Here is a 25,729-nt window from a genome sequence, read left to right as displayed (position 1 = left end):
TGAGTAAAGCTGGTTAAATTTCTCAGTTGAGACGACTGTGGCTACGGCTGATAACAGCTCGGAGTTAATGCAACCTGTTTATATGGTCTGTTTGGTGATTATATTCCTGAAATCCAATCTGTGTTGGCAGTGGCTGGAACTTATATGTTTTGAAATGCTGGGAAAAGGGTCGGGTTTGTGAAAAGAACCCGACCCTGTGGTGAAAAGAAGGTTGTCTTGCTCTGTTTTTGCCTGAGAATGTGTGTTTTTCACACCACATTAGGGTGTTGTTAGCACAAACAGCTCATCAGCCAACTATGCTTTTTGCACAAAGTAATTAGTCACTATACGTGGTACGCTGCAGGTAAACACAAGTGTGGGATCAGCCAGTGGCAAGGCGCCGACTCAGAGCATTTAGGCATGTAGACGTGTTGAAGGCGACTCGCTGAAGTTCGAAGTGAGTCAGAATGAGGAAGAAAGGGGATTGACGTGACTTTGAAGCATGGCACTGCTGACCCACTGGGTTTGTCACACTGGAAGAGTCATTTCTAGGGTTTACAGAGATACCCAGTGAGCAGTCTGGCAGTTGTGGCGGACAATGCCTTGTTGATGTCAGGGGTCAGAGGAGAATGTGCAGACTGGTCGGTGGAGACCACGGGAAGGCATCAGTAACTCCAATAAGCACAGATTTCAACTAAGGTATGTAGAATAAGGTCACATCAATACATACACACAAGTTTAAGCAATTGTTTTTTTTTTGTTGAGGACATGTTGCAAGAAACAACGGCACAGACAGGTTTTGTGATGGCGAGCATGTCGGCTCGCTAATCCTGATGGGGTCACAGTATTTAATCTTTCAGGACCACCATTTAATCCTGCAATTTTTTTGTTGTTGTGAGTTTTGGATTTGGTCCGTTATTTTGCTCAGGAAAAGGAAAGTGTACCTAAAAAAAAAACCCAGCAAAAAAACAACCACACTGGTACAAATCAACAAAAACAGGGAGCGTATTTCTACTTGCCACCTGCTCCCGTGTCCTCTGTTGGCTTTTCCGACGAGGAATTTCCTCCATTGCCTTCAAATGAATGCTTTCACTGCCGTGGCGGCATCGAGTTCTGTTCCTTCCTCAAATAAATATAATGTGGCCCCCGTGTTTAGCATGGAGACAACCCAAATTTACAGTTAAAAAAAAAAAAGAAATAAGTGGGCTTTATCATAGTTGAAAAAACTTCACAAAGTCAAAAAGTCCCCAGAAATGAGCCACTGAGAAACCAAACGGACTGACAAGCCAAAAAAAGGAGGGGTAATCAACTAATAGAACCCAGGGAGAAGCAGGATGGATGGAAAAAGACAAAGACTCTGAAAGGCAGGAGAACTTATAGGAAATGACAAAACCAAATTTCCATATCGTGACATCTGCGTCCTTGAGAAACAACTATATGAGGCCTTGTGCTTCGCACTCTGCCGTGGCAGAGGATAGTTCAGAACAGGGCGGCGGCATTAGAGGTGAAATATATGACAGTCATGGCCCTTCAATTACACACTTGAGCGCTAGCATTCTGCGGCAAAGCAAATGTGCCTGTTTGTCACTCGGCGAAGTTGGGCAAAGAAAAAATGAAGGGGGGGGGGCGGCAGAAGATGACGCTGCTCGTGTCAATACGAATGTAATCAAAGAGCGTTTTTTTTTCTTTTTCTTCGCTTTGCTGGAAGCTTGCAAGAATAATAAGTAACCTTTCTGATACTAGAATACAGGGAAATGAGGAGGAACTGATCCATTCCAAGAACGCTGTACCTATCAGAACAGATGTCGCCACTTAGAAAATCCCACATGAAGGACATTGTCTCTGCTCGACTCTCCCAATGCAGGCCCTTGCTACAGGGTTTCCCCTATATGTAAGTGAAAATAGGATCTCGCAGCAGCTTAAAACAACAAATCCAAGATACATTCCAAAGTCAAAACCAGTCTATACGAAATAAACATCTCCATCTCTGAATCTCTTCCTACATAAAACGTGTCGAGAAGAAAAAAAGAGGTCGAACTCCTCTGCGCTCGGTGCTTGCCGAGATGATTCACTGCCCCGTCCGAAGCGCACAGCGCCACCTGCGCCATGGCTCGGTGCCACGTCCGTGATGACATCAACCCCCCACCCCCTTCCCTTACCTCCCATCCTCCAGTCGTCTTGCTGTATAAGGACATGCGACGACTGGAGTACGTGACTTCGAGCTTATAGCTCGTCGTTCTGAAGACTCCCTGGACGGTCCCGTCTCACACGCGTGGCTGGTCGCACCATGCGCACCAGCTGCAACATTATTATTTTTTTTTGCGTGTCTGGTGACGGGACAACGGCAAAAAAAAAAAAAAACCCAGCATCCCGCTCCTGTTACTTTTTCACGCGTGGTCACATTCAAACACACGCACTCTCACGCGTCTCCCTGCCTTCTCCTCCTCCTCCTCCTCCTCCTCCTCCCTTCTCTCCGCATTGTGTCTCTCTCATCTCCGATCTCCGTCTGCGTCGCTGAGGGAAGAATTTTGAGTCTGGGCTCAGCAGCGTGTGTCATGGCCGAGCAGCGGAGCAGCTCAGAGGTATCCGCAGAGATGCTATAACGGCGCTGGCAGCCGGGGGCGGTGGGTGTGTAATGTATAGTGGGGAATGCAGCGCCGCACCGTCGCTCCGTCTGTTGCCGTTTCAGGGCGGGACGGCGTTCCCGTCGAGGTGCAGATGCAGGAAAAGGACACATTTCAAGCATGAACACCTGAGCACTAAGGAAACGGGGCATGTCCGAGGCAGACAGTACGCACTCAGTTACCAATATGGAGTCATGAACAAGCTAACACAATAATACCAATGCAGTTTTCTCTGTGTGGAGCATCTTTGTGTGTTTGCTCCTGTGACAACTTCCGCCTCCCTGTCAAAAGTCAGCTTCCAAAGCCAAACGTGCCTGAAGTAGCCCAAATTGTGCATCACCATCACGACTGTAGCGTGTCATTCGATAGCTCCGTCCATGTTTTGATTTTCTCCACTATATAGCGTCATTGAAATGAGCATCTACCTTTATAGCGCAGTTGTGTTTTGGATAACCTTTGTGGTGGTTGTGTATTTAGTGTGTTTTCTTCATTGCACCCGTCCCCAACTAACACCACCTCAATGGGATGAGACCGCAGTCAGTCAGTTAGTCATCTCCTATACCAGCTTCCTGGAGCATATCCCAGCTGTCATGGGGCGAAGGACAAGCCGCCAGTTCATTGCAGCGCCACGTAGAAAGACAAACACACGGCCATTCACACTCACGCACACCTGCAGAGAACTTAGAGTTTCCAATTTGCCTGACATGTATGTTTTTGGACTGTGGGAGAAAGCCAGAGTATCTGGAGAGAACCCACGCAGGTGCAGGGAGAAGATGCAAACTGCACAACTCTAGGGTAGCTCTGACCACTGCTCTGCTATGTCGCCTGTGAGAAAATAGCTTCGGCTACAAATGTTAGCAAATATTTAAAGGTGACAAAGTAGTTTCTCAAACACAAGATAAGCTAGAACAGATAAAACATCTCAGACTGTATTTCGTATTAATCACAGGCTTATGTTATGTCTTTCAACTGATGCCTCCCAACCAAAAGATATGCTTACTACGGCACTGCACTAGTTAATATAGATACACCACCACCTTACATCGTCGTGGAGCTCCTCTAAAGACCTGCTTCCCCCTGCTCATCAAGCATCTTCTCCTTTTTAATTCCCTCAGTCCAAGCGTCAGCTATTATCTCTGGCGCAGTTTCACTTTGGGATTTGTGAATGAATTGCTGCTCCGCTGGTCTCCAGGAGCGGATCATGAATAATGCAGCAACACTCCTTTGCTTCTCCGGCCACATGTGAGTCACTCGCGAGCGTCTGTTTGGGCTGCTGAGGTGATTGGATCAGATTTGTTTGGTGCGAGTCGGAGTGGAGAGGTCACGTGTGTGAGTCGCTGCTCGACAAGGACTTCCTCTTTGTCCCTGCAGTAGATAAGATGTGCTTATTAAGGTACAGTGTGGGCGTTGCCACCTTATTTTTTATGTGTTTTATTATTACAGCCTGACATACCAGTTTTTTTTTTTTTTGTTGGCAAAAAAATAAGAAGAATTTCAATGGTTTTACTCACACATTTTAAAATATCTCATTGTGGAGCTTTGAGCTTCACCATGATTGGTCAAGTTATCAATCTCGACCCAGCGTTTACTTTTCTCGCTGATGGTTCTCTTCATTACGTATGTATTGACGTGCCTCTCTGCAATAAGTAAGCAGCCACATGTTGTTCTTTTGCTTTGTTTCACAAGTCCCGCCCCACTTTACATCCCATGTATTAACTGCTCTGGAGTTTGTGAGCTGTTAGCATCGCTTATACGTCTGCCCTGCTTGAAGAGAGGCACTTCTAACAGACAGCACGTTGGATAAAATCAAACAGAAAATTAGAAAGGCCAGAAAGAGTTTTTCTACATGTGCCTGACCACTGCGCTGATATTTTCCGTAATGCGCATTCGTTTTAATCAGACTAACAAACCAATGGGCTGTGATCCAGATGGCAGGGATCAAACCTCTCGGTGGATGAGTGACTCACCTTGTCACACGTGAGAAGTCCTTCCTTTGGCCAGTGAGCAAGGCCGGCCCCGGCGGCATTGATTTATGGAGCCCTTTTGAAAAGTATATCTTGAAAAATGGTCACGTACGAATTTAAAGGGACGGTTCATAAAGCCTTTCTCCCTGCCCAGATGTCATTGTGATTTTAGAAGAAAAGTGGGAGAAATGTAGGAGAAAAGTGGCTTATGAATAATTGATTTTCAACAAAGGAATAAACGCATTAATGCACAGTTAGCCTCCTTCAGGCCTTTGGTCCGCTTCCTGGTCGGTTTCCTCTCTGACAGTCGGACAATGGTAAAATGATAGATTGCTCATTTTAGAAATATGGGTTCACTGACAGAATCCATTTTTTAAAAGTATTGATCTTTGCCATTTATTTCTACTTAATGCCCAGCATAACTGCACCTGTTTTTGGGATTCTTCCTAGTCCTGAAACCAAGATCATAATTCTGTTTGATTAAGACTGTGTCATCACCCCCAACAAATTGTGTGGTTGAATGTCCACACCTGGTTCATTTTGTAGAAGCGGTGGTGAGTAAATTAACTATGATTAAGTCTTTCTCCATTTTTCAGACATTTACATCTACCAAAACTTGTTCAGGGACACATATGTCATAGTCTATGTGGTTGATCTATACAGTTTCTCCATGTCTAAAATATATAAATATCCCAACAGTCATTTAGTAAAATAAAAAAATCGAAAGCAGTATTTCAACCAATGGTAATGATGTCGTACATTTTTAGCTTTTTAGCATCAGAATCATAAATCACACTCTGATTTGCACACCGGCTGTTATTTGTCCTGATCGACCTTGAGAAGTTTCTCAAGTTCTTTTCCCGCCTGCGTGTCACCTCAGAGAGCCAGGTGAACATGCCAGAAAGTGTTGAAAATGCAAAGCTACAAAGACACTCTCCTGCGTCAGAGGAATACTTTTCAGCAAAGCGTGGGAGCGGCGGTGCTGCACCCCGCTGCTTCCTCTCATTTCTCCCTCCCCCCCCCTGCCTGTGTTTGCGTGCGCGTGACAAAGACGGAGAAGGCTCTCGTCAGCTCTTGACAGGGTCTGAAGCCTACGCGGTGCGGGGCCAAAAGTGAAGTGAGACTATAGACTCTTCGGGATGAAGGCTTTAGTCCTGGCAGAGATGCTTGATGTTGCCCTGTGAGGCTCACTGATGCCGCAGATTTCCACGTACAAACACACACATCTGTCTCTCTAGCTATCCAGCTATCATCTATCTAGCTATCATCTATCTAGTTATTATCTATCCAGCCATCATCTATCTAGCTATCATATATCTAGTTATTATCTATCTAGCTATCATCTATCCAGCTATCATCTATCCATCTATCCATCTATCTATCTATCTATCTATCTGGTGGTAAACAATGAAGTACAAATACTTTGTTACTATACTCAAGTAGAGTTTTTTTTTTACTTTGGTATTCCTTTCTTTTCACTTTTACTCTCTACATTTGTATACAAATATGTGTACTTTCTACTTGTTACATTGGAAACACATGCTTGTTATTTTTGTGTTTAAAAGATAAGAATTCTGTTTCAGGCGATTCCCTCATTGTCGTTGTTGTTACCTAAAGTGGAGCTATTACGCTGTTGTGGAGTTAAATTTGAAACCGGATGATATTCAGTATGTTTTCAGTCCAAAGGAAAATCAATATGTAGAAAATAACATTGGTTGCAATAGTCATAACTATTACTGTTTACATTTTGGTTGTGCTGCAGTTGAAAGAGATAAAAAGAAAACTATAGTATCAAGAGTAGCAAAGCTCTTGATACTGATTTACTTTTTACTTAAATACATTTCAGAACCTGTACTTTCTTACTTTTACTTGAGTAAAGGAATTGAATCAGTATTTTTATTTTTACCAGAGTATTTTTTTTTACACACGTATCTGTGCTTTTTCTCAAGTACAGATTGTGAACACTCTTGCCACCTCTGCTATACAGCGCATAATATATAGTCTGTTTGTCTTGCATATTGCACCTCACCATCCAGGTAATAATAACCCTGCCCTGTTATTTATTTTTCCTCGCATCTCCAGGAAACGTAGCCCATCAGCATCCAGGGATCCAAACCAAAAATACGACCAAAGGGAGGGGGGCGACCACTCACAGTATGCCCCGACAGACGGCAACATGCCCAGATCACCGTCTGACTACGGGGATGGGGACCCTCGGCGGGCTCCGCGGGGCCCACACATGTACCCAGACATGGCGCGGACGGGCTACCGCAGCAGGCAGGGCCCGGGCCGCTGGCACTCCCAGGAGTACCCGCTGGACCAGGAGCTAGACGGGCCGCCCAGCGAGTACGACATCCAGCGGCAGCGGCAGGAGGAGTTCCAGGCGCGCTACCGCAGTGACCCCAACCTGGCGCGCTACCCCGTCAAGCCGCAGCCCTACGAGGAGCAGATGCGCATGCACGCCGAGGTGGGGCGCCTGCGGCACGAGCGGCGCCACAGCGACGTCTCGCTGGCCTACACCGAGCAGGACGAGCCGGCCCCCATCCGCCTGTCCCGTCAGCATCTCACCGAGCGCCGGCCGCCCATGGTGGGACAGCGCTCGTACTCCGTCGACCGCTCCTCCCCGGGGCCCATGGGGCCCGGCCTCGGGGGCCACAGAACCTCAAATCACAGCCCCCCGACGCCGCACCGCAGCCCCGTGCTGGGCGACCGGTCCGGAGACCTGCGAGACCCCATGAGGAGGCAGCAGCAGCAGCAGCACCACCTGGACCCCAGCTCGGCCGTGCGCAAGACCAAAAGGGAAAAGATGGAGAGCATGTTGCGGAACGACTCGCTCAGCTCGGACCAGTCCGAGTCGGTGCGCCCGCCGCCCCCCAAGCCTCACAAAACCAAAAAGGGAGGGAAGATGCGGCAGGTGTCGCTCAGCAGCTCCGAGGAGGAGCTGGCCACCACGCCGGAGTACACCAGCTGTGAGGACGTGGAGATCGAGAGCGAGTCAGTCAGTGAGAAAGGTAAGAACTGCCTCTGCCTCCGCTCCCGTCTCTGTGCGTGCGCTCCCAACAGCCGCAACTTTTGACACTTCTGTAGTCGGCTATGCAAAGTTCCTGAAATTCTCTGATGGTTTCCCTCAGCATTGTACTGTCTTAAAGTTGTTTCCTGTAGGACTGGATTCTTAATCTGTTGCTGGTCCGCTGCAGGTATTGATTGATGCAGCTCTGAACTTGTGTCTTTGTTGCTGTAATGAATTCCACAAGGCTTCAAAAATGTCGTATAAATCGAACGCTGCTGTCGTAATTGTCACAAATGCTGATCATTTAGAGAAAATACATATTTTTTTTATCAGCCATCTGTCAGTGTTTCCACGTGGCACTGAAGGTAGTTTGATGAAAACGATATTGTTTTTAGTGACGACGATTCGTTTTAATGATTCTACTTTGATTGAATTCCTGATTGATTTAAAAACAAAAATAAGGCTTTTCTCTGTGTGTGTGTGTGTGTGTGTGTGTGTGAGTGTGTGTGCTTACCATTATCGCAGCGTTTCCCTTGTTATTGATGCATCTCTTCTAACCGCTCCAGTTCATTTGCAGATGAGGCTTGTGCACTGTCACATGTTTGTCTCTGTGGATATGTGTGTTTTGTGTATGTGACTGTGACTGAATGAGTGGTAATAGCATGCGGCCGAGGATTTCTGCCGTCGCCCTCCTTCTACGGAGCTTTACGCTTGATGTTTCTCTCATCCGGTCCTTTTCAAGCCTGTCATTATGTTGCTGACAGAAGGAGTAGGGAGGAGCGAGCAGTGTCGTAGGATGGCAGCATGTTATGACCAGTAGATGTTCAGTTAAGTCTTGTATCACAATAATTCCACCAAAGGACTATCAAGTATCAGCAAAACCATGCTTAGTGTGAAAATATACATATATTTTTTTAACATCAGTTTACATTTATTTGTTGCTTGCTAAATCTTGATGATGTAAATTGTGTCCTAACCCAGAGGATCCAGCACAATGGGCCTAATTCAAACGCCATTGGCAGATATTGGCTCCGTCTGTCCCGTCCTGCCGCTCGACCCCAACAGGAAATGGAATCGGACGTCAGAGTGCTCGTGGCCAACTTTCAACCTGCTCGGAGACACAAACTCATTTGTCCGGGGCCTGTAAAACGTGCGCTGGCGAGCGAGCGGTCCGAGCCACTGAATTAAATGTCACGTTGCACCGGATCAACATGAAAGGCAAAGCCCGTGTGGGCTCGTGGGCTCTCTGACCGTTGCACCGAGCCGACCGGTTGTTGTGATTGCAAATTGATTTTGTTGTCAGACGCGCAATTATTGAGGCCTTCACCTCGCGTCGAGAAATGCTAAACGCAATGAACAACTGAAGTGCGGTTTGAAAGATGGAGGAATGAAACGGCCAAGAGAGGGAAAAGTGCTGTAGCCAGTTTTTGTTTGTTTGTTTGTTTGTTTTTAGCAGCACCAGACCAAAGTGTCTGGGACAAGCTGGAAATGAAAACAGAGGAGGTGGAGGGCGGCGGGGGGGTCGCGTCGCTCAGTCCGCTCCTTTATGTAACTGCCCCCCCTCCCCCCCCCCCGCCGAAGGAAGCGGCCCGGCACCCGAGCTGCATTATTGATGTGGGAGTTTCCAGCTTTCTCAGTAGCCACGGCGGAAGAGCGGAGAAAATGCAGTTTGTCGTTTCCAGTCAGAGTCTGCGCCGCTCGTCTGCCTCCTCCACAGGTCGGCCCCGCGTGGGAGGGAGGGGAAAAACAAAGGACGCGGACGGAACACGGATGAACCGCTGCCCCGTTAAACCCCCGTCTTCCGCATTATCTCCAGACTGCGCTGACGGAGCCCGTGGCAAAGAGCTACCGGTCCTCTTTATTCAAACTATAATTGGCAGCTGCGTCGACGTCCGACGTAATTAATGACGCTCTGCCCATGAACGCGCCGGCCAGACGGATATCAGGGTTTGGTGCCGCTCGTGGAGTCTCGAAAACGGACAAATCTAACCTGACTAAACGAATAAGATCAGTACATACAATTATTACTACAAATAAATCAAAATGTAGAGGTACTGTACGTGAAATTACAAGAAATCAAACAAATTTTTAAAGACATTGAAGACGGTGAAGTTCATGACATAACAGGACAAGCAACACAGTCAGTTAATCAGATGTTAAAAGCAGTTCGGGAAAGGCGGGTTTTGAGATGGGATCTGAAGGTGGGTCGGGAGAGAGGTCCAGGTTCTGTCGCCAGGTCCGGTTTCCTTATTTTTTTTATACACTCTGGACCCTTATATGTGTGACAGTATCCTGCATCGGCCATAATACGTGCAAACCGCTCAGACTTTGGTCGGAGTCTGTCGAACGCGTCCCTCCGCCACTGGGGCTGAGAAAAACAGGCGGGTAGAAGCCGGAGCCGAGAGTCCAGAGCCAGTGCTGCGAAGACGCACGCCGTCTGTGGCCTTATGTGGAGGTTTGCGCGACTGTGAGCCCGACTGCGGCACGAGGCTGCCGCGTTGCTCAGGGGGAGGAAGGCGAGGGAGACGGTGAAGCGTCGCGGTGGGGGTGGGGGGGTGGTTGAGGAAGAGGACGAGTGCCAGCTGAGGATGGCTCGCTGCGGTCGGTGCCTGTGACCTCCGGATGCTGATTTACCGCCGCCGTTCTAGCCGAGCGCCTCCCTGCGTATTGACTTCCCCGACACGCAGCCCCGTAATAGAGGCCGGCGGACAGAAATAAAAGGAGGCCCCGTCGGCTGAACGCAGCGGAGAGGCGGACACTGCGTCGTGACGGCCTCTTCCACCGCGTACGTGATCTGCATTTGCCTTCAGTTCGGTTCTTTTAAAGCCCCCCCCCCTCCCTCCAGAAAAACCCAAAACGTTTTGATTCTGCGCAAGTCCATTTTTTTGTGTTTCTCCGGATCCCCGACCGCCTTCAGCGCCGCTGACACCAAGCATTGTTTCGCACTCCCCTTTTTTCTCTTTTCATCCTCAAATTGTTGTGAAAACGGCGTCAATAATTAATGATCCAATTAATAGTTTACACTGCTTTTTATTGGGCTGTCAAAGTGATGGAGAGCCCCCGCTCGGCGGCCCGAGCTCCGCCGCCGCCCGCCTCTCCCCGGCTCGCCCCTGAATCAGCACTTTTTTGCGGAGCTTCAGAGTCGGGGCGAAAACGGCAGGGCCGGGTTTCGCAGACTGCTGATGCTCACAATTTATGGCTGTGATGAGTTTCCTGCTCGCTGAGAGAAAAACACACGCACACACACACACACACACACACACACAGAGCAGCCTCGCTGGCAGATCAGTGCCCAGCCCAGGCCCGCCACCGGTAATAAAGCTCGGGGGCAGGAAAGTGAACGGCTTCATACCACAATGTGGGAGCCGCTCGGATTCCTTCTGACAGAGCGAAGGTGCGTTTGGCGCGCAGGGCCGCAGGATCGTGCTGCAAGCGGGAACAGACGGAGGTGGAGCTAAATCTATGTCTTATATAAACTTGAAAAGGACTTGAGATAGCCTCCACATTTAGCAAACAAAAGGTCCTCCCGACTTTTCTCGGCAACACAAAAGGTCTCTTTCCTCTTTTTCTGCCCAAAAATACAGGCGCCTCTCACACTGTTGGACTATCACGGCTACATTAGTCAAGTGTGCTGCATACACACTGCAGGCATTAACGCTCAATTATAAATGTGTATGATTTTTTTAATTTAATTTAATTTATTTTGCCTGAAATCCTGTTTTTATGCGTTGTTGTTCACGACAATCAGATTCATTTGTCGGTACATATGTGTTGGCGGTTCATAAGTCGGTACAAAACGTGACTGTTCAGCTGACTAGACCAAAAGGTGTTTCTTAGGCGTGTATTTGATAATCACAGCAATAGTTTCTATAGAAAGGCAACAAGAGTATAACAACTGCAACCCTGACATGTTCAATTCGTTTTTTGTCTTGTTATCAAAATTATTAGTCATTCTGACTGAAGTCACTGCAAAACATCCGTTATTTATCAGAAATGGGACCACATATATGAAAGTGGTCAGGTTGTGACTGGAAAATGTCAGATTCGCTCTGATTAGACCCAGACATGTGTCATCTATGGATGAAAAGTCAGTCTCGAGCCACTCGTGCCTGCAGTGTGAACGTAGCTCTGGTCAGAGGGAGGCTCGGCCCTGGCGCGATGGGCTCTGGAGTTTACGCTGCTGACAGTACAGCAGCTGGAAGGCAAAGAGGCTAATCACTGCTGATGGTTGTTGGTTAGAGGGCCGCAGAGGGCAAAGCCTGTCTGGGGGCATCCACAACATTTTATCTTAGGGCACGACTGTGTACAGTTGCTGCTTCCCCACCAGACTGCCCGTCGCTAGAGGGAAGGGACAGTAGGTTGTAGGGAACTACTGGCATCACTTGTGTTGCGAGCCCAGTGAAAAAGGGAGAGGATGCACCCAGGAAGTCGTTTTATATCATTAGCCGTGTTTCCATTACCCCCAGAATTGCGCAAAACCAAAACATCGCAATAAAAAAACTGATAATGGAATCTAAACTTCGAAAAAAAAACTCTGAGATATCGCTAAAAGCTTTTGACGCTCTCATGAGGTGTTTTTTTCAGACGTGTCGATATAGAGGTATAATCGCAAAAGTGTCACGGAAAAACACGTCACGGTAGTGACACCCTAGTTCGGAGAATTTATCAATTGATTTTGTTTTGACGTGTTTTTTTAAAGATTTTGACGTCTTTGTATTTCAACGTTTGTAAGACACGGGGGGCGAAAGGTAACGCCTGATGACCCTTGTAGCTGACGGGGTGAAGCTGCGGTCGCACCAGCAACCCTGGCTGTTTGACCGCCTGCTCCTTCTACCCAGCCGTGTCTAATGCGTCGCGTTTGTCGAGCAACAGTAGAGCGCGCAAAAGAAATTAGGGTCAGAACGAAAACGAGCGCTTTTAACCGAGGTCTCTGCTGTCAGGAGATAGATTTTGTTAAAAGCCGTTCTGTCAAAAGATAGCTTAGCTAACATCTTCCCGACTTTGCACTGTAAAAAAAACACAAACAGTTCATCCGTACCCTGGTACAATCCGGCCCCCCACGTCCATTCCCTCCCCACATCGAGAAGCATATGCGGTCTATTTTTATGTCTTTCCGTCAGAATTCCCTGATTTTCCCCCGGGATTGAGTCCTCAGCCAGATACTGCCTGCAGGAGCGCTGCTCTGTATGGATCCATTAAGATTCCACTGCTCTTTGCAGGGGAAGTGAAGTGTGGGAAATGTGATGTATGTGGCCCGCGGGTTGTACAAGCGCAGTGTTTTCAGATGACCTTCGCCGCGCCTCCGGCCTTGTGTTTCGCCGCAGCTACATACATTCGCACAAGTATATCAACAGAGGCATATGTGCAAGCGGAAGAGGCCGAGACTCCAGTCTTCCAAACAGGAATCCTGTGGTTGCGCGGCTTAATTGCAACGGAGCCTTCTCTGATTTCACATAATTGCTGATTTGGGAATATGCTTGCAAGTAGTATATTATACATATATATATATATATATATATATATATATATATATATATATACATATATATATATATATATATATATATATATATATATATATATATATATATATATATATATATATATATATGTATGTATATATATATATATATATATATATATGTATATATATATATATATATATATATATATATATATATATATGTCGCGGCATCGCCTTCAGTTTTAGTAGAAACGATATTTCTTAAATTTTGACAAAGTGCAATTGTGGTTTGCAGATGTTGAATTGAATGGTGTGAAGCGCATTGGCCGTAATTCTCGTAAAATCTCGTCCTGTCCACTTCAAATATTCTCTCTCCTCCTCCGTTGAAAGGTAACGCGCCATTTTAGCGATGTTTGAGGGTTTTTCCGAGGTTTATTCAGAATGGAGAATGTGGTGCATCCTGTGCAATACGTGGTCATGGAGGAGGCGTTTCTTTGTTTTTGTCCATACACAGCTCTCCAACAGTTACCCAGCTTCTATTCCAGTAGGCTGTTTGTCAGTTTGAAAAAAACAACAACCCTGTAATTACCTTTGAAAGTTGGCCGAATGGCGTTTAGATTAAAGGTCAGGTGACAGGGGGATAATAAGGCCCTGTTAAAGACATTCGTCATGTGGCCCGTTCCCTCCCTACAGTAGAAGTCTGGCGTTGACTTTGAATTAAATATAACTTGTTGTGTCAGTTTGGCAGCTGCCCAACGGTGAAAACAACTAAACGATCCTTTGACTTTTTAAGTCATTTCATATGAAGCCAAGACTTTTTTTTTTTCTCCTTATGTTACATTTGCTAAGGTGTCTAATCTAGTCCGCTTCTGCTGACCCACTTTGTGTAGAATGATGACCAGTGTATAATTTGATTTTTCTTCTTATATGCACAGAGGGCGTGATGTTCTATTGGGTTTATAAAAGACTCAGTGTTGTTCACTGTGGCCTATCAGCTCATTGGCTGCTCGGTGTTTGTTCATGAAAGTGACACTTCCTGCATGTTTTACAGCATTGTCACTTTCAGGCGATATTTTTTATATACATTGTATACATATTTAGATTGTATATACGTTTGATAGTTTTTTGGAGCTCTTGGCAGTGAAAGTTTAGACTGTGCACTCGTTTTTACGTATCCATTCTTTCCATATCCCAGATAGCAGAATAGTAGCACACTCGTTTGCCCATCTGGAGCCAGACCATGTGTCAGGCTTCTCTGGGAATAAATTCATAAAATCCAGCACTGAGGCAATTAGTAAGCTGAGTCAAGAAATTCTGCAAAAAGTTGAAGCTGAATTTTATACTTTCATTGATTTTTTTTTTTTTTGGACTACACTGGTAAGTTTGACTCCTGAAGTCCTCTTAAGAGTCTACAGCCTGTTTTCTTTTTCTCTTCTTTCCCGCCTCCTTGCCAGCAAATCGATTGTTAGGTGTGACTGGGCGAATGTGTGGTCGTCTTGTGTCGTGCTCTCTGTCGAAACCTTGATGTTGTTTTGTTGTTGTGTTGTCCTCACCGGCCCCTATCGCTGCCCTCTCTTTGTGTGCGTACGCCCTTTAACCCCCCGCCCCCACCTTGCAGGAGATTTGGATGGCCATTGGTGGGACCACACGTCCTGGCATAGCAGCGAGGCCTCCCCAATGTCTTTGGTGAGACATGTGGAGTCCCGCCTCCCCTCCTCCTCCGACCCCTCCCCCCTCCTCCGGGCCCCTCCCCTTTCTCTGTCTCTCTCTCTCTCTCTCTCCTCCCTCCCCACCCGCCCTTCTCCCGGAGTCTCTTGTCATTTCATGTTTCCTTCGCTTTATTTACACCTCTGCATGTTGTTTTTCTGTTTTTTTTTCCTTTCTGTTTTTTATCCCACACCTGTAGGGGACAGTCAAAGGGGAAAAAGAAAAACTATTGAGCAGACATTTATGTCCGAGCCGACACACACCTTATCTGAGAGGCAAAAGAAAATGGTGCGCTTTGGGGGACACTCATTTGAAGAGGACTTGGCTTGGTGTGAACCGCAGGTTAAAGACTCGGGAGTTGATACGTGCAGTAGCACAACCCTAAACGAGGAGCATAGCCATAGTGAGAAGGTACTGAGACAATCTAGCCTCTGCATTTTGCTGTTATTTATGAACCTACCCATCCAGTCTTTGTTTGCTCTCTGTTAATACGTGTAAATAGGTGAGATGTTTTGTTTTCTTTTTCAGTTTTGTTTTCTTTTTTTTGTACACATTGATTTCTCCTGCGTTTTTTTTGCCCCTCCCCCTCCCCCCAACTCCCCCCCCCGATTACATTTGGCTCCACCTTGCTGAAGCAGTCTTTCGGGGTTCACCCTCTTTGCTTGCTACTTGTATTTTGCTGTTTTTGCTCCCCCTCCAATCAGAAGCTACACATTTTTACAGTAGTTTAAAAAAAACAAAAAAACAAGAGCATTGACACAAACCTCTGTTTGTCATGGCACACAGGAATGTGGGTCTCTCCTAGTCGCATGCTCGTCCTTCTCCGTATGTTGTGTTTCTTGCTCTGCAGCAGTCCTGTTTAGCGCAGTTCTACCCCACCTTCTGCAGTCAGAACACCGCCCCCCTCCCACCTCCCCCCACAGCACCTCAGCCCAGAAAGACCCCCCACTTCCTCCCCCCTCCGCCCCGCTCCCTCCCCCGCCCAACTCTCAACTCACATCTCTAGCCAAACCTCAATGATTGTACACTCAAAACAGGGAAGACTAGACGTGTTTTTTTGCACTGAAGGAGTTGTTTTTCTTTTTTCCCTTCCACTGCGCGTCTGCGATCTCACTCTGTCTCTGTCAAGGCTTTATTTTGTGCTGTCCATCCTCCATCCTCCTCAACACTGAACTGGCAACTCATTTGTCCACTGGTTTTTCCGTTGGTGTATCTCGATCCTCACCAGTCCCTCCCTCCCTCCCTACCTCCCTCGCGCGCGCGCACACACACACACCCACACACACCCACACCCACCCACACACACACACACACACACACACACACACACACACACACACGCACACACACACACACACACACACACTTCTCTTGCTGTCTGCTCTCCCCTTGCTACCCCACTGGATGGTGGTTGTCTGTGCAAACTCCCCACCCGCCCCTCCCTCCCTCCTCCACCCTGGTTCTTCCTGCTGCGCTCTGAGGAGCCGGTTTGAGTGTTGGGCTGCTTGCTTTTCTCTGCATGGGATTGCTGCATGAAGCTCACGCCGCACTCACACTGGCAGGTTCACACAAGCTCCGAAAATATCGCCTTCGCCGCGTTGGGTGATATTTTCCGTCAATCAGTTTTTATCCATGATCGGCTTGAGATTTTTGGTTAAGAGTTTTCAAACGACAGTCTTAGAAAAGACAGTCTTCTTCTTCTTCTGCTTTTTTTTTTAAACATATCTTTAAAAAATACCCAGACTGGTATTAGTTTGTGTGAACATTTTTGCCTCAGAAAAAAAAAAAAAAAAAATCCCCCGTAACCCCCCCTTTCCCCAACCCCCCCCCCCCCTTTTTTTTGTTTGCTATGAACACTTGTCGGCTTTAATCAAATACAGTGGGATGAGTTGTTAAACAGAAGGTGTGTTGTTGCTCTGACCTTTTAGCACCCAGTGACGTGGCAGACGTCCAAAGATGGGGATCGCCTAATAGGGCGCATTTTGCTCAATAAGCGCATGAAAGATGGAAGTGTGCCTCGAGACTCAGGAGCTCTGCTTGGTCTGAAGGTGAGACTGCCGTGTGTCGCGCACGGCCACTGCACCACATCAACACGGCGCGCCGCATCACCGCCTCTCCCCCTCCCCAACACACACACACACACACACACACACACATGCGATTCAATGACAACAGATTTACAGAAGGTGTAACATTTTTAACACCGCAGCTTGGTCCAGTTTCACCACCTCCTCTGCGTGCCACTCCCCAGTCGCTCTGCACTCCGGTTATCAATTACATCACAGCTCCGCTCGGTGTTAATATTCATTAAAGACTTGATTACGCTCCTGATGAATATTAATTAGCGGCGTTTGATGTCGAGTTGCGTAATTTTCCGAACTCGCCGGCGCCGAAGCGCGATAATGAACTGTGTCGGAGGAAAACAGTCGCACTCTGCGTGCAGGTGTTTGCGTTGCGCTCGCGCTCGGCTCGGCTCTCCAGGCAAGCTAAGGTTTCGTATGAATATTCGTACAGGGAGGCATATACGGCACGTTTTCTTTCGGTGAAAATCTGGCTGCACGTCTGTGGTGCAGCCGAACGTGACGCGGCTCATTAACAAACAAACAGCGCGACCCTCCCCGCCCCAGCCCCCCCCCCAATTTTATTAGCCATCTGCCCACTGCACCTTCTTTAAATCCTTTTAAAATTGCAATGCATTAACTTCACGGCGTAAGATATTTAGATTTTTTTTTTTTTTTTCGCCGTCTCGAGCGTTTTTCTTTCTTTCTTGCCCTTTCCTTTTCAGCGGTGCATAAATCTGTAGGTGGTGCACACTGCTGGGGAAAAAAAAGAGGAAAAAAAAAAAAAGCTGAGCAGCCAAAGTGCAGAGGAGCATGGTGGGCCCTGAAGAGAGAGAGCGAGAGAGAGAGAGAGAGAGAGAGAGAGAGAGAGAGAACAGAGAGCGAGCAAGATGGGGAAAAATCATTACTGATTGAATGAGCCTCCTGAAATGGCATGTTTGTGTCTGCTCAGTGCTCCTGTGCATTTTCTGTCCGCTCAGCAGCAGCCAGCCAAGTCGACAATCCGGCCAGTCAGTCCATCAGTCAGGCTGCCAGCCTCGCCCTCGCCGCCCGCCCCCCCCCCGCCCCTCTCCCCTACCTCGCCCCCCTCCTTCTCCGCCTCCGCTGGCTCCTGCCTGTTACATAAAGCCATTTCATTTAGCAGACTTCTCTAAGCTCCTTTGTATGTTGGCATTCAGCTGCCATTAAGAGGGATTTTTGTTTGTATGATGCCCGTGTAAGCTGAGCGGAGTGGAGTACAGCAGCTCAGGACCGTACAGTACGGCTCTGGCCCGCGGGCTCGCAGCGCCGCAGAACCACAGAGCTGCGCCGGAATGTGTCTCAAGGGAAGAAGGCACAGCCAGGGACTTAAAAAAAAAATAATGAGATGCTGCTTTACCAAAGACACCCCCCTCTCTCTCTCTTATATGCTTTTACTGAGGATTAGGCCCCTCGCAGGCAAACGCTAAAGCTACAACAAACAGGTCGGACGTTCTTTGAAAGATGCACGTGGTCACTTCTGTGCTTTGCACCTGGAGAGAATTGCAGCCACGGCCACGCTGGCAGTTCATAACGCCGACTTGCGCTCTCTGCTTCCCCAGGTGGTGGGAGGCAAGATGACAGAATCTGGTAGACTTTGTGCTTTCATTACTAAAGTAAGGAAAGGAAGTCTAGCAGACACTGTGGGACACCTCAGGCCAGGTATGGAGAACACAAACTCACTGACTCTCACCTGCATATCTTTGTGTATGAATGTATGTATACATAAAAAGATTCACTGCAGACAGCACTGAGAAAGAAAATAAATATTTCTGATGTCTTTGCTTCCACAGGTGACCAGGTGCTGGAGTGGAATGGGAAGCTTTTACAAGGAGCCACATTCAAAGAAGTTTACAATATCATTCTAGATTCTAAGCCTGAGCCCCAGGTGGAACTGGTGGTCTCCAGGCCTATAGGGTGAGAGCTCACAAGTCACTCTCCTCCTTGTCGCCACGTCTTCACGACATCTAGCAATGGTTTGAGGCAATTCAATGTAAGGAATCCAAAAAGCGAAGGGTGCTTAAACTGCATCTGCGAAGCACGGAGAGTGTAGAAATGTTCCTGCCAGTGGACCAGACACCTAGCTTGAGTTGCATGTCTGGGACGCTGGTTTAAATAGGAAAAGGTTTGTCACTTTCAACACCTGTGACACACAGTTTGGGTACGATTTAGCCACACAGCGCTAGCATGTCATTCTTACCTTAAGTCAAAGGTTTTCATGGAGCAAAATGTCAAATCTGTCATTGGCGTCACATTACTGCGACATCACTCAAACTCAGTCTCCCGCTAGTCTATTGAAAAACTGAATCATCGGGAAATGTTAACAAGCAGTGCCCACCAGTTTAATGAACCATACGTTAACCTCGACACCCTCGGCCTCTGATTGCCTGATCTTGATTAAGGAATGCAGAACTCAAGCACGCCATCTCACCAGCACCCCCCCCCAAAAAAAAAAAAAGAAAGAAAAAAAAAAAGGCTAAACCGCAGTTACAACCAGGGCCACATTTGCTTTTGTCAATTCCTATATCTGACCTGCTTTGTGGCACTGAGGGAGCTGCTGACTGCATGAAGACTAATGCAGTGTTTAGGGTCATTAAAGCACTGTGCAGTCAGCATCAGGACAAATTGATCCCTCCTCTCCCCCCTCCTCCTCCCCCACTCCTCCTCCTCTTCCACCTCCCTTTGTCTCGTGCACTCACGGCCCTTTTTCCTTCATTCCAGGGATATTCCAAGGATACCAGACAGCACACATGCACAACTGGAATCAAGTAAGCCTCGTCGGAATCCTTCACCGAGCAGAGTCAGAATGTCTGGAAATGACTTGCGTCTCTTTGTTTCCCCTCTTTACAACCTCGACTCTCTCATTTGATCTCTCCTTCTGACAAAAGCGAACGTAACCACTAAATAGTTTATATGTGTGTGTGTGTGTGTGTGTATATATATGTTTTGTCTGGACTCTGTCAGGTTCAAGTTCTTTTGAGTCTCAGAAGATGGACCGCCCATCCATCTCTGTCACGTCGCCCATGAGTCCCAGCATGCTGAGGGACGCCCCCCAGTACCTGTCAGGACAACTCTCAGTGAGTGCCCTCAGCCGCAAACACGTGCACACAACATGTGGACATTTTTTTTCCGAGTGCATTGTTAGACTGCTCTGGTTCGTCCTCGAAAGCCTAGAATGGAGCAACTCATTGGAGGGCAGTGGGGGGGGATTTTCCAGGTTCTTTCGCTCAGCTGGCCTTCTACCAAGTTGGCGCAGGACTGTAGATCAGGTTACTGTCCGTGTTGCCCATTGTGTAGCATAATAACCCTCTTGGGGTGTGTCAGGGAGGAGCACAGTATCAAAGCTAAACAAACCTTAAGACAAATCAAATTTAAATTTCAGCCTTCCGAAAAGGAAACATCTGGTTAACTTCTTTCGAATCGTTATTTTTTTTCTTCTCTCGCATTGATCCTAATGGGAACTAATTGGATTTGCCTTGCATTAGCTTTGGAGGCGCAACCGATCTTCAGGATCTTCAAGCTTTGACCACTCGGAAGCATTACTGCCCTATACTGATGTGATTTGGCCCAAAACTGCTGCGGCGGCGTAAAGCGATTTCACTCATGTCATCCAACGCCAGTGTAATGCCGTCCAATGAAAAGCCGACGCTGATTACCGCAAATCCCAGCCTGATGTTCTCAGTTGTCCTCAGCCTCTCTTTGGATCTTTCTTTTTTTTTTTTTTTATTAACAAGTGATGACTGAAGCAGACTCAGTTCGCTGTGTCTAAAACAGTAACTCTGCACCGAAATGACGTGCCAGTGTGATATTTTTGGTGCAGTCTGTATGTTTGTTTGACGTCACTATTGATGCACTGTTGGAAGCGGATGAGAGAAAGAGAGGGAGACGGAGAGAGAGAGAGAGAGAGAGAGAGAGAGAGAGAGAGAGAGAGGAGAGAGATGCGCTCCAGCCAGTACACAGCAGAGGAGATCAGATGCAGGCAGGCATGGCAGGCAGGCAGGCAGAGATGCAAGTAAAGGTTAGCGAGTAAAATATGAATGAGGCCAACTGGCCCGGACCCCTCGTTTCAACTACTGCGTTACGATACTTGTGTTGTCTCCAGAGTGTATTGTGATTTTTTTTGTTGTTGGTCTGTGGGATCCTTTTTGGTCCTGTTTCATTTCTTATTTTTTATTGTTTAATTGTGCTTGTGCAGAGCCAAAGCCTTAGTAGAAGAACAACGCCTTTTGCCCCTAGGGTCCAGGTAATGGGCCCTGTCTGAAGGGCACAATGTCTCTCTGGTCTTTGCTCTTTGACTGTTGACTGGCCTTCTTTTTTTTCTGTTCCCATACTTTGAAATGCATTCTCGGGGGGAAAATGGCAGCTTCAAGTTTCCCCCCTCAGTGCAGTGCATTGTGTCATTATTTTTCCTCAGTTTCAGTTTCATGGTATTACTGTTATGATGACGATTTCTTACGACGCATTTTTTTTTTTAACCCATTAATATCATCGTTTTCCCAGGAAGTGCATGCCCAACTAATCTGAACACATGACCAGAGACACTCTTCCGTTGCCCGTTGCGGCACAGCATTCGACCCCCCCACACCCCCACCTCGTGTGTTGCATTTGGCACTGCTGGCAATGCAGGAGGGTGTTTCTCTGGGCTTTTTTAGACCAAGGACTTGGCTTCACTTCTGTCTCAGTGCGACCTAAACCCAGGCCCTGCGAACCCTCACACACCACTAGTCGACGGGTCTGCAGGTTCATGTTGCAGTGAAGAGATACCAAGTCATCGCATTGTTTTAAAATCACATTTCCCCCTTCCAGTTATGAGTTAACTTTAAGCAAATTGTACCCCTCCCCCAAAAAAACCTCTTCAGAAAAAAAAAATCACCTTTTCTCTGAACATCAACTTAAATTTCTGTTTACTTTTGTTTTGCTATGGGTTTTGTGTTATTATGCAGAGCAATGATACTTTTCATACTTTTTGACATCATTGCATTGTGGATTGTAAGATTTTTGGCTATCTTCATCAAGCTCTGTGGACTGTTGTCCCCGTGCTAGAAACATAAGCAGATATATTATCAAGAGGGGTGTCTATTAGTAGTTCGTCAAGAAAAATTATGCATGTTTTCTTGATTAATTGATTAATGAATCAGTTATCGTGACATTTTTCTTTTGTGTAACTGGGTATTTTAACGTTGCTGAAGTCTATTAAGCTATTTCACTTCCAAGATTAATTTCATTGTTTTTTTATGCTAGTCTTCTATAGATACGATAGTTTATTCATTCGTTAATCGTTAGTATGTCGATGGGCTTCAGGTTTAGAGGATTCTGGTACAATTTGTTTCCCCATTAGCCCTCTGCTTCTTTTTGTTTCTGCCTCTCTGAATTGACTGACTTGTCTTGAATGCCCTTTCCTGCGCTGCTGCATGTCTATTACCTGGTAATTCTAACTGATGCAGACCCTTTCCATGATCACATATTTCCGATGAAGTATGGACAAAAGCTTAGAAGCCGAACTTTTCATTTTACGCACTTTTCCTTTTGGCTTCCGTCGGAGCTTTTCCTTCTTCTAAGTGCCTTTTCCATGTGTCCATACTTCCCATCCAGTGTGAACTGTCTGCAGTCCTTCTTTGCAACAGCATGATTGATTTTCATGTTAGTGCCCCTTGAATATCTGAGTGGACATTGGAGGCGGTATATCGTGTTAACAAAGCACACTGTCAGTTTACAGGCATGTCGCCCTTAGTGTTGCACCTCAGTTCACCTCAGCCAGAATAACAGTCCAGGCTATTCTGTTCAGCTCCAATTGAAATACAGAAGACAAATTAAAAACAACAAAAGTTTGTTCCGTAAACGACGACGACAACAAAGTTCTCATAAGACTTTTCCATTTGAGTGCCACCAGGCTACTCTTATAATATTGCATTGCCAGGCTTTTTTAAAACACTATCATAGAGATTGAACACTGACACAGTAATTCCATGCTTGCACTGAAGTTATGATCAGCCCTGAATGTCTGTAGAGAGGGTAGATATTGCTCTGCTTTTTCTACTAGGCTAAATTCAGGGTAAGACCAAACTCTGCCAGAGCTGCAGCGCTCAGTCTCAGCGAAACGAGACGTAGGTTTGAGGCACATACAGCTTTTTTTTTATTTATTTATTTTTTTTATGTTATGTTTTTAATCATCATTCCCTGCTACACTTCCTCAATCGGCTGCTTTGCCTTGCCAGACCTGGACCGGTGTCTCAGAACGCGCTCTACTCTGCCCCCGCAGGTCAAACTCTGGTATGACAAAGTCGGTCATCAGCTGATCGTCACCATCCTGGGCGCCAAAGACCTGACGCCCAGGGAAGACGGCCGGCCCAGGAACCCGTATGTTAAAATCTACTTCCTCCCGGACAGAAGGTAAGTCCAGGAGCAGTAACCGTTATTCCAAACTTTATTGAAGACATGAATTCACACTTTACATGTTTTACAAGCATTTATTTGCTAATATTATGCGTTTGGGCGGTTTTTGTGCAACTCGGTTCGGCCTCATTTTGTCCCAGAGTTCCGTCTCTCGCACCGACAAAGGTTGCGGGATGTGGAACTCCTCCTCATTCAGTGGCATGCCGTGGTGTTGTCCCGTCGCCCTGTGCTGTGCTGTGCTGTGCTGTGTCCGTGGCTCTTCCCTAAATCTGGTTGTAAATAAAAACAGTCTGAATTATTGTTCCTCCAGTGACAAAAGCAAGAGGAGAACAAAAACTGTAAAGAAATCCTTAGAGCCAAAATGGAACCAGACCTTCATGTATTCGCCCGTGCACCGGCGGGAGTTCCGGGAGCGCATGCTGGAAATCACGCTGTGGGACCAGGCCAGGGTGAGGGAGGAGGAGAGCGAATTCCTGGGAGAGGTGAGCAAACATCCTTCTGCAAATTGATTTCGTTTTTTTCCGCGGGAAGATCTTTGCTCTGACGTGCGTGCGTCCCGCGCTCTCTTCCAGATCCTTATCGAGCTGGAGACGGCCCTCCTGGACGACGAGCCGCACTGGTACAAGCTACAAACCCACGATGTGTCCTCCATCCCACTTCCACGTGCCTCCCCGAACACTCAACGTCGGCAGTTCCACGGAGAGAGTCCGACACGGCGACTGCAGAGTACGGCTTTTTTTTCTTATTTCACTGACGCTTGTCTCACAAAGCCCCAGATATTAAGGGACAGCCTGCATGTAGCTGATGGGAAAGCAATCAAACTCCATCTCCATTCAAATTTATATCTGTATGCATCAACTGATTGGAATATCAGTCAAGGGAATAAAGCCAGACAGGGTGAATTTTAATAATTTTCTCAAGACTACAAAACACTGTGTGAAGTTCTCCTTTACAACCTTTGTCGTGTACGAGCAGATGCTGCTGTTTCCTATATTTTCTCTTTTATAAAAAACTGGAGAAACAGATTGTCAGTGCATCTCCTTTGTCTCTTATGTTCATGTCGCATCAACCGCGCTGCCTCTGCTTTTGCAGGCAAAGGCTCGCACTCGCACAACTCAGGTAAAAAAAAAAAAAAAAAAAAAGGCTCCTTTCACCGAGGAACCCTGGGTGTTCTCCCTCCCTCTCCGAAGGCGCATCCTCGTGTCCTGATTCTCCCCTCCCCTCCCTCCGCGGAGGGTCCACGTCTCTGCTGCCTTACATGGACGTGAATGTGGCGGCGAGCGGACGCAGCGTGTAAACACTGCGCCCGCTCGCCGCTCGCCTTCGATCCACTCGGGGCATCAGACACACGCACGGGCGGGGCCGGAGATTCACGGACACGGCGTCGTCTTCCTTCCTGTGTAGTTTACGTGTGAACTGTCAGAATCTTTTCCTGAAACCCGCAGACCATGAAAACGGCTCCTAGAAACACTGCCCTCCATCCCGACCCCAGTGTGTGTGTACATACATATATTGGACACACCTTCTCATGCAATTTTTTATTTTTTTCATATCTTTACAACTTTCTTAACTGCGGATAGATACTGAAGACATCAAATATATGAGCAAGATACATGTAATTATGCAGCAAAGAAAAACACGTTTAATGACTATTTAGGCTATTTTGAAGAATTTACATATAAAATGTGTTTGAGTTATTTTAAACTTTTATTGTTTCCTACTTAATTCCATGTGTTCAAATATTTGATGCCTTCAGTGAGAAACTGCATTGTCAAAAGTCATGAGAATGAAAGAAAAGACATTAAATTCATAGGGTGTGTCCAAACCTTTGACTGGTAATGTATGTATATACTGTATATATGTGTGTATATATACACACATATATATTTAGAATGTCACTTTTCCTCTGACATGATGTGTAGATTGTTGGTTATTGTGTTCATAACCTTGCTTTACCTCTCAAGTACCTTTTAACCTCTTCCGCCCCACTGTTTCAACATTTGTCTGTGTTGAATGTGACTGTGTTTTTAAAATCGTATCACCACACGACATCATTCATTGGTCGACTCTCTCCGTTATTTTGAATCAGCGGTTGCATTTGTCTCCATTTAAAAAAAAAAAAAAAGGAGCCACGCATAGAACACTCATACACACTGTCTCACTGCGTTTCCCTCTTTACGTTCACATCCGGGGGGTCAAAAGTTTGGAGCTAGCCGCACATTATCCCGGTCGGGAAACATGGAAGTGTACTAGGTCAAGCAGCCGCCGCCGCCGATGACTCCTCGCTCTCTCCCCCCCTCCCTCCCGCCCCCGGGGGTGATTTTCTTGACGTTTGTGTTAGTGTAAGGCGAAAGAGCTGACAGCTGTAAAAGTCTCCGGCCACTTGAGACGAGAGGTTGGGAGCAGTCCAGCCAGAGCGCAGCACTTGTCATTTCTGATAAAATACACACGTCGGACTGATTTAAGTAGACCGAACTGTGGCGTTACGGGGCGGGGGCGGGGGTGGAGTC

General features: G+C 46.9%; 1 protein-coding gene across 20 annotated transcripts in view; it reads left to right on the top strand.

The window, feature by feature from the left end:
* Positions 1-25,729, top strand: part of rims2a (regulating synaptic membrane exocytosis 2a) — a 125,181-nt gene that overhangs the window by 53,563 nt on the left and 45,889 nt on the right. For 11 of the 20 annotated variants that reach the window (XM_076012640.1, XM_076012639.1, XM_076012652.1 and 8 more), the window contains 11 exons: positions 6,650-7,578; positions 14,948-15,159; positions 16,677-16,796; positions 18,389-18,488; positions 18,620-18,743; positions 19,548-19,594; positions 19,791-19,903; positions 21,022-21,069; positions 23,086-23,216; positions 23,530-23,701; positions 23,792-23,945. In XM_076012640.1, coding sequence (XP_075868755.1) covers positions 6,650-7,578; positions 14,948-15,159; positions 16,677-16,796; positions 18,389-18,488; positions 18,620-18,743; positions 19,548-19,594; positions 19,791-19,903; positions 21,022-21,069; positions 23,086-23,216; positions 23,530-23,701; positions 23,792-23,945 — 2,150 coding nt within the window. Of the gene's footprint in view, positions 1-6,649; positions 7,579-14,659; positions 14,728-14,947; positions 15,160-16,676; positions 16,797-18,388; positions 18,489-18,619; positions 18,744-19,547; positions 19,595-19,790; positions 19,904-21,021; positions 21,070-23,085; positions 23,217-23,529; positions 23,702-23,791; positions 23,946-25,729 lie in introns of all 20 variants that reach the window. The other 9 variants (XM_076012644.1, XM_076012657.1, XM_076012653.1 and 6 more) reach the window with 3 other exon arrangements.

Source organism: Nelusetta ayraudi, unplaced genomic scaffold, assembly GCF_046127955.1.
Source record: "Nelusetta ayraudi isolate G7.1 ecotype Tasmania unplaced genomic scaffold, CSIRO-AGI_Nayr_v1 ptg000136l, whole genome shotgun sequence".
Classification (NCBI taxonomy): domain Eukaryota; kingdom Metazoa; phylum Chordata; class Actinopteri; order Tetraodontiformes; family Monacanthidae; genus Nelusetta; species Nelusetta ayraudi.
This window is presented reverse-complemented; position numbering and strand designations above follow the sequence as displayed.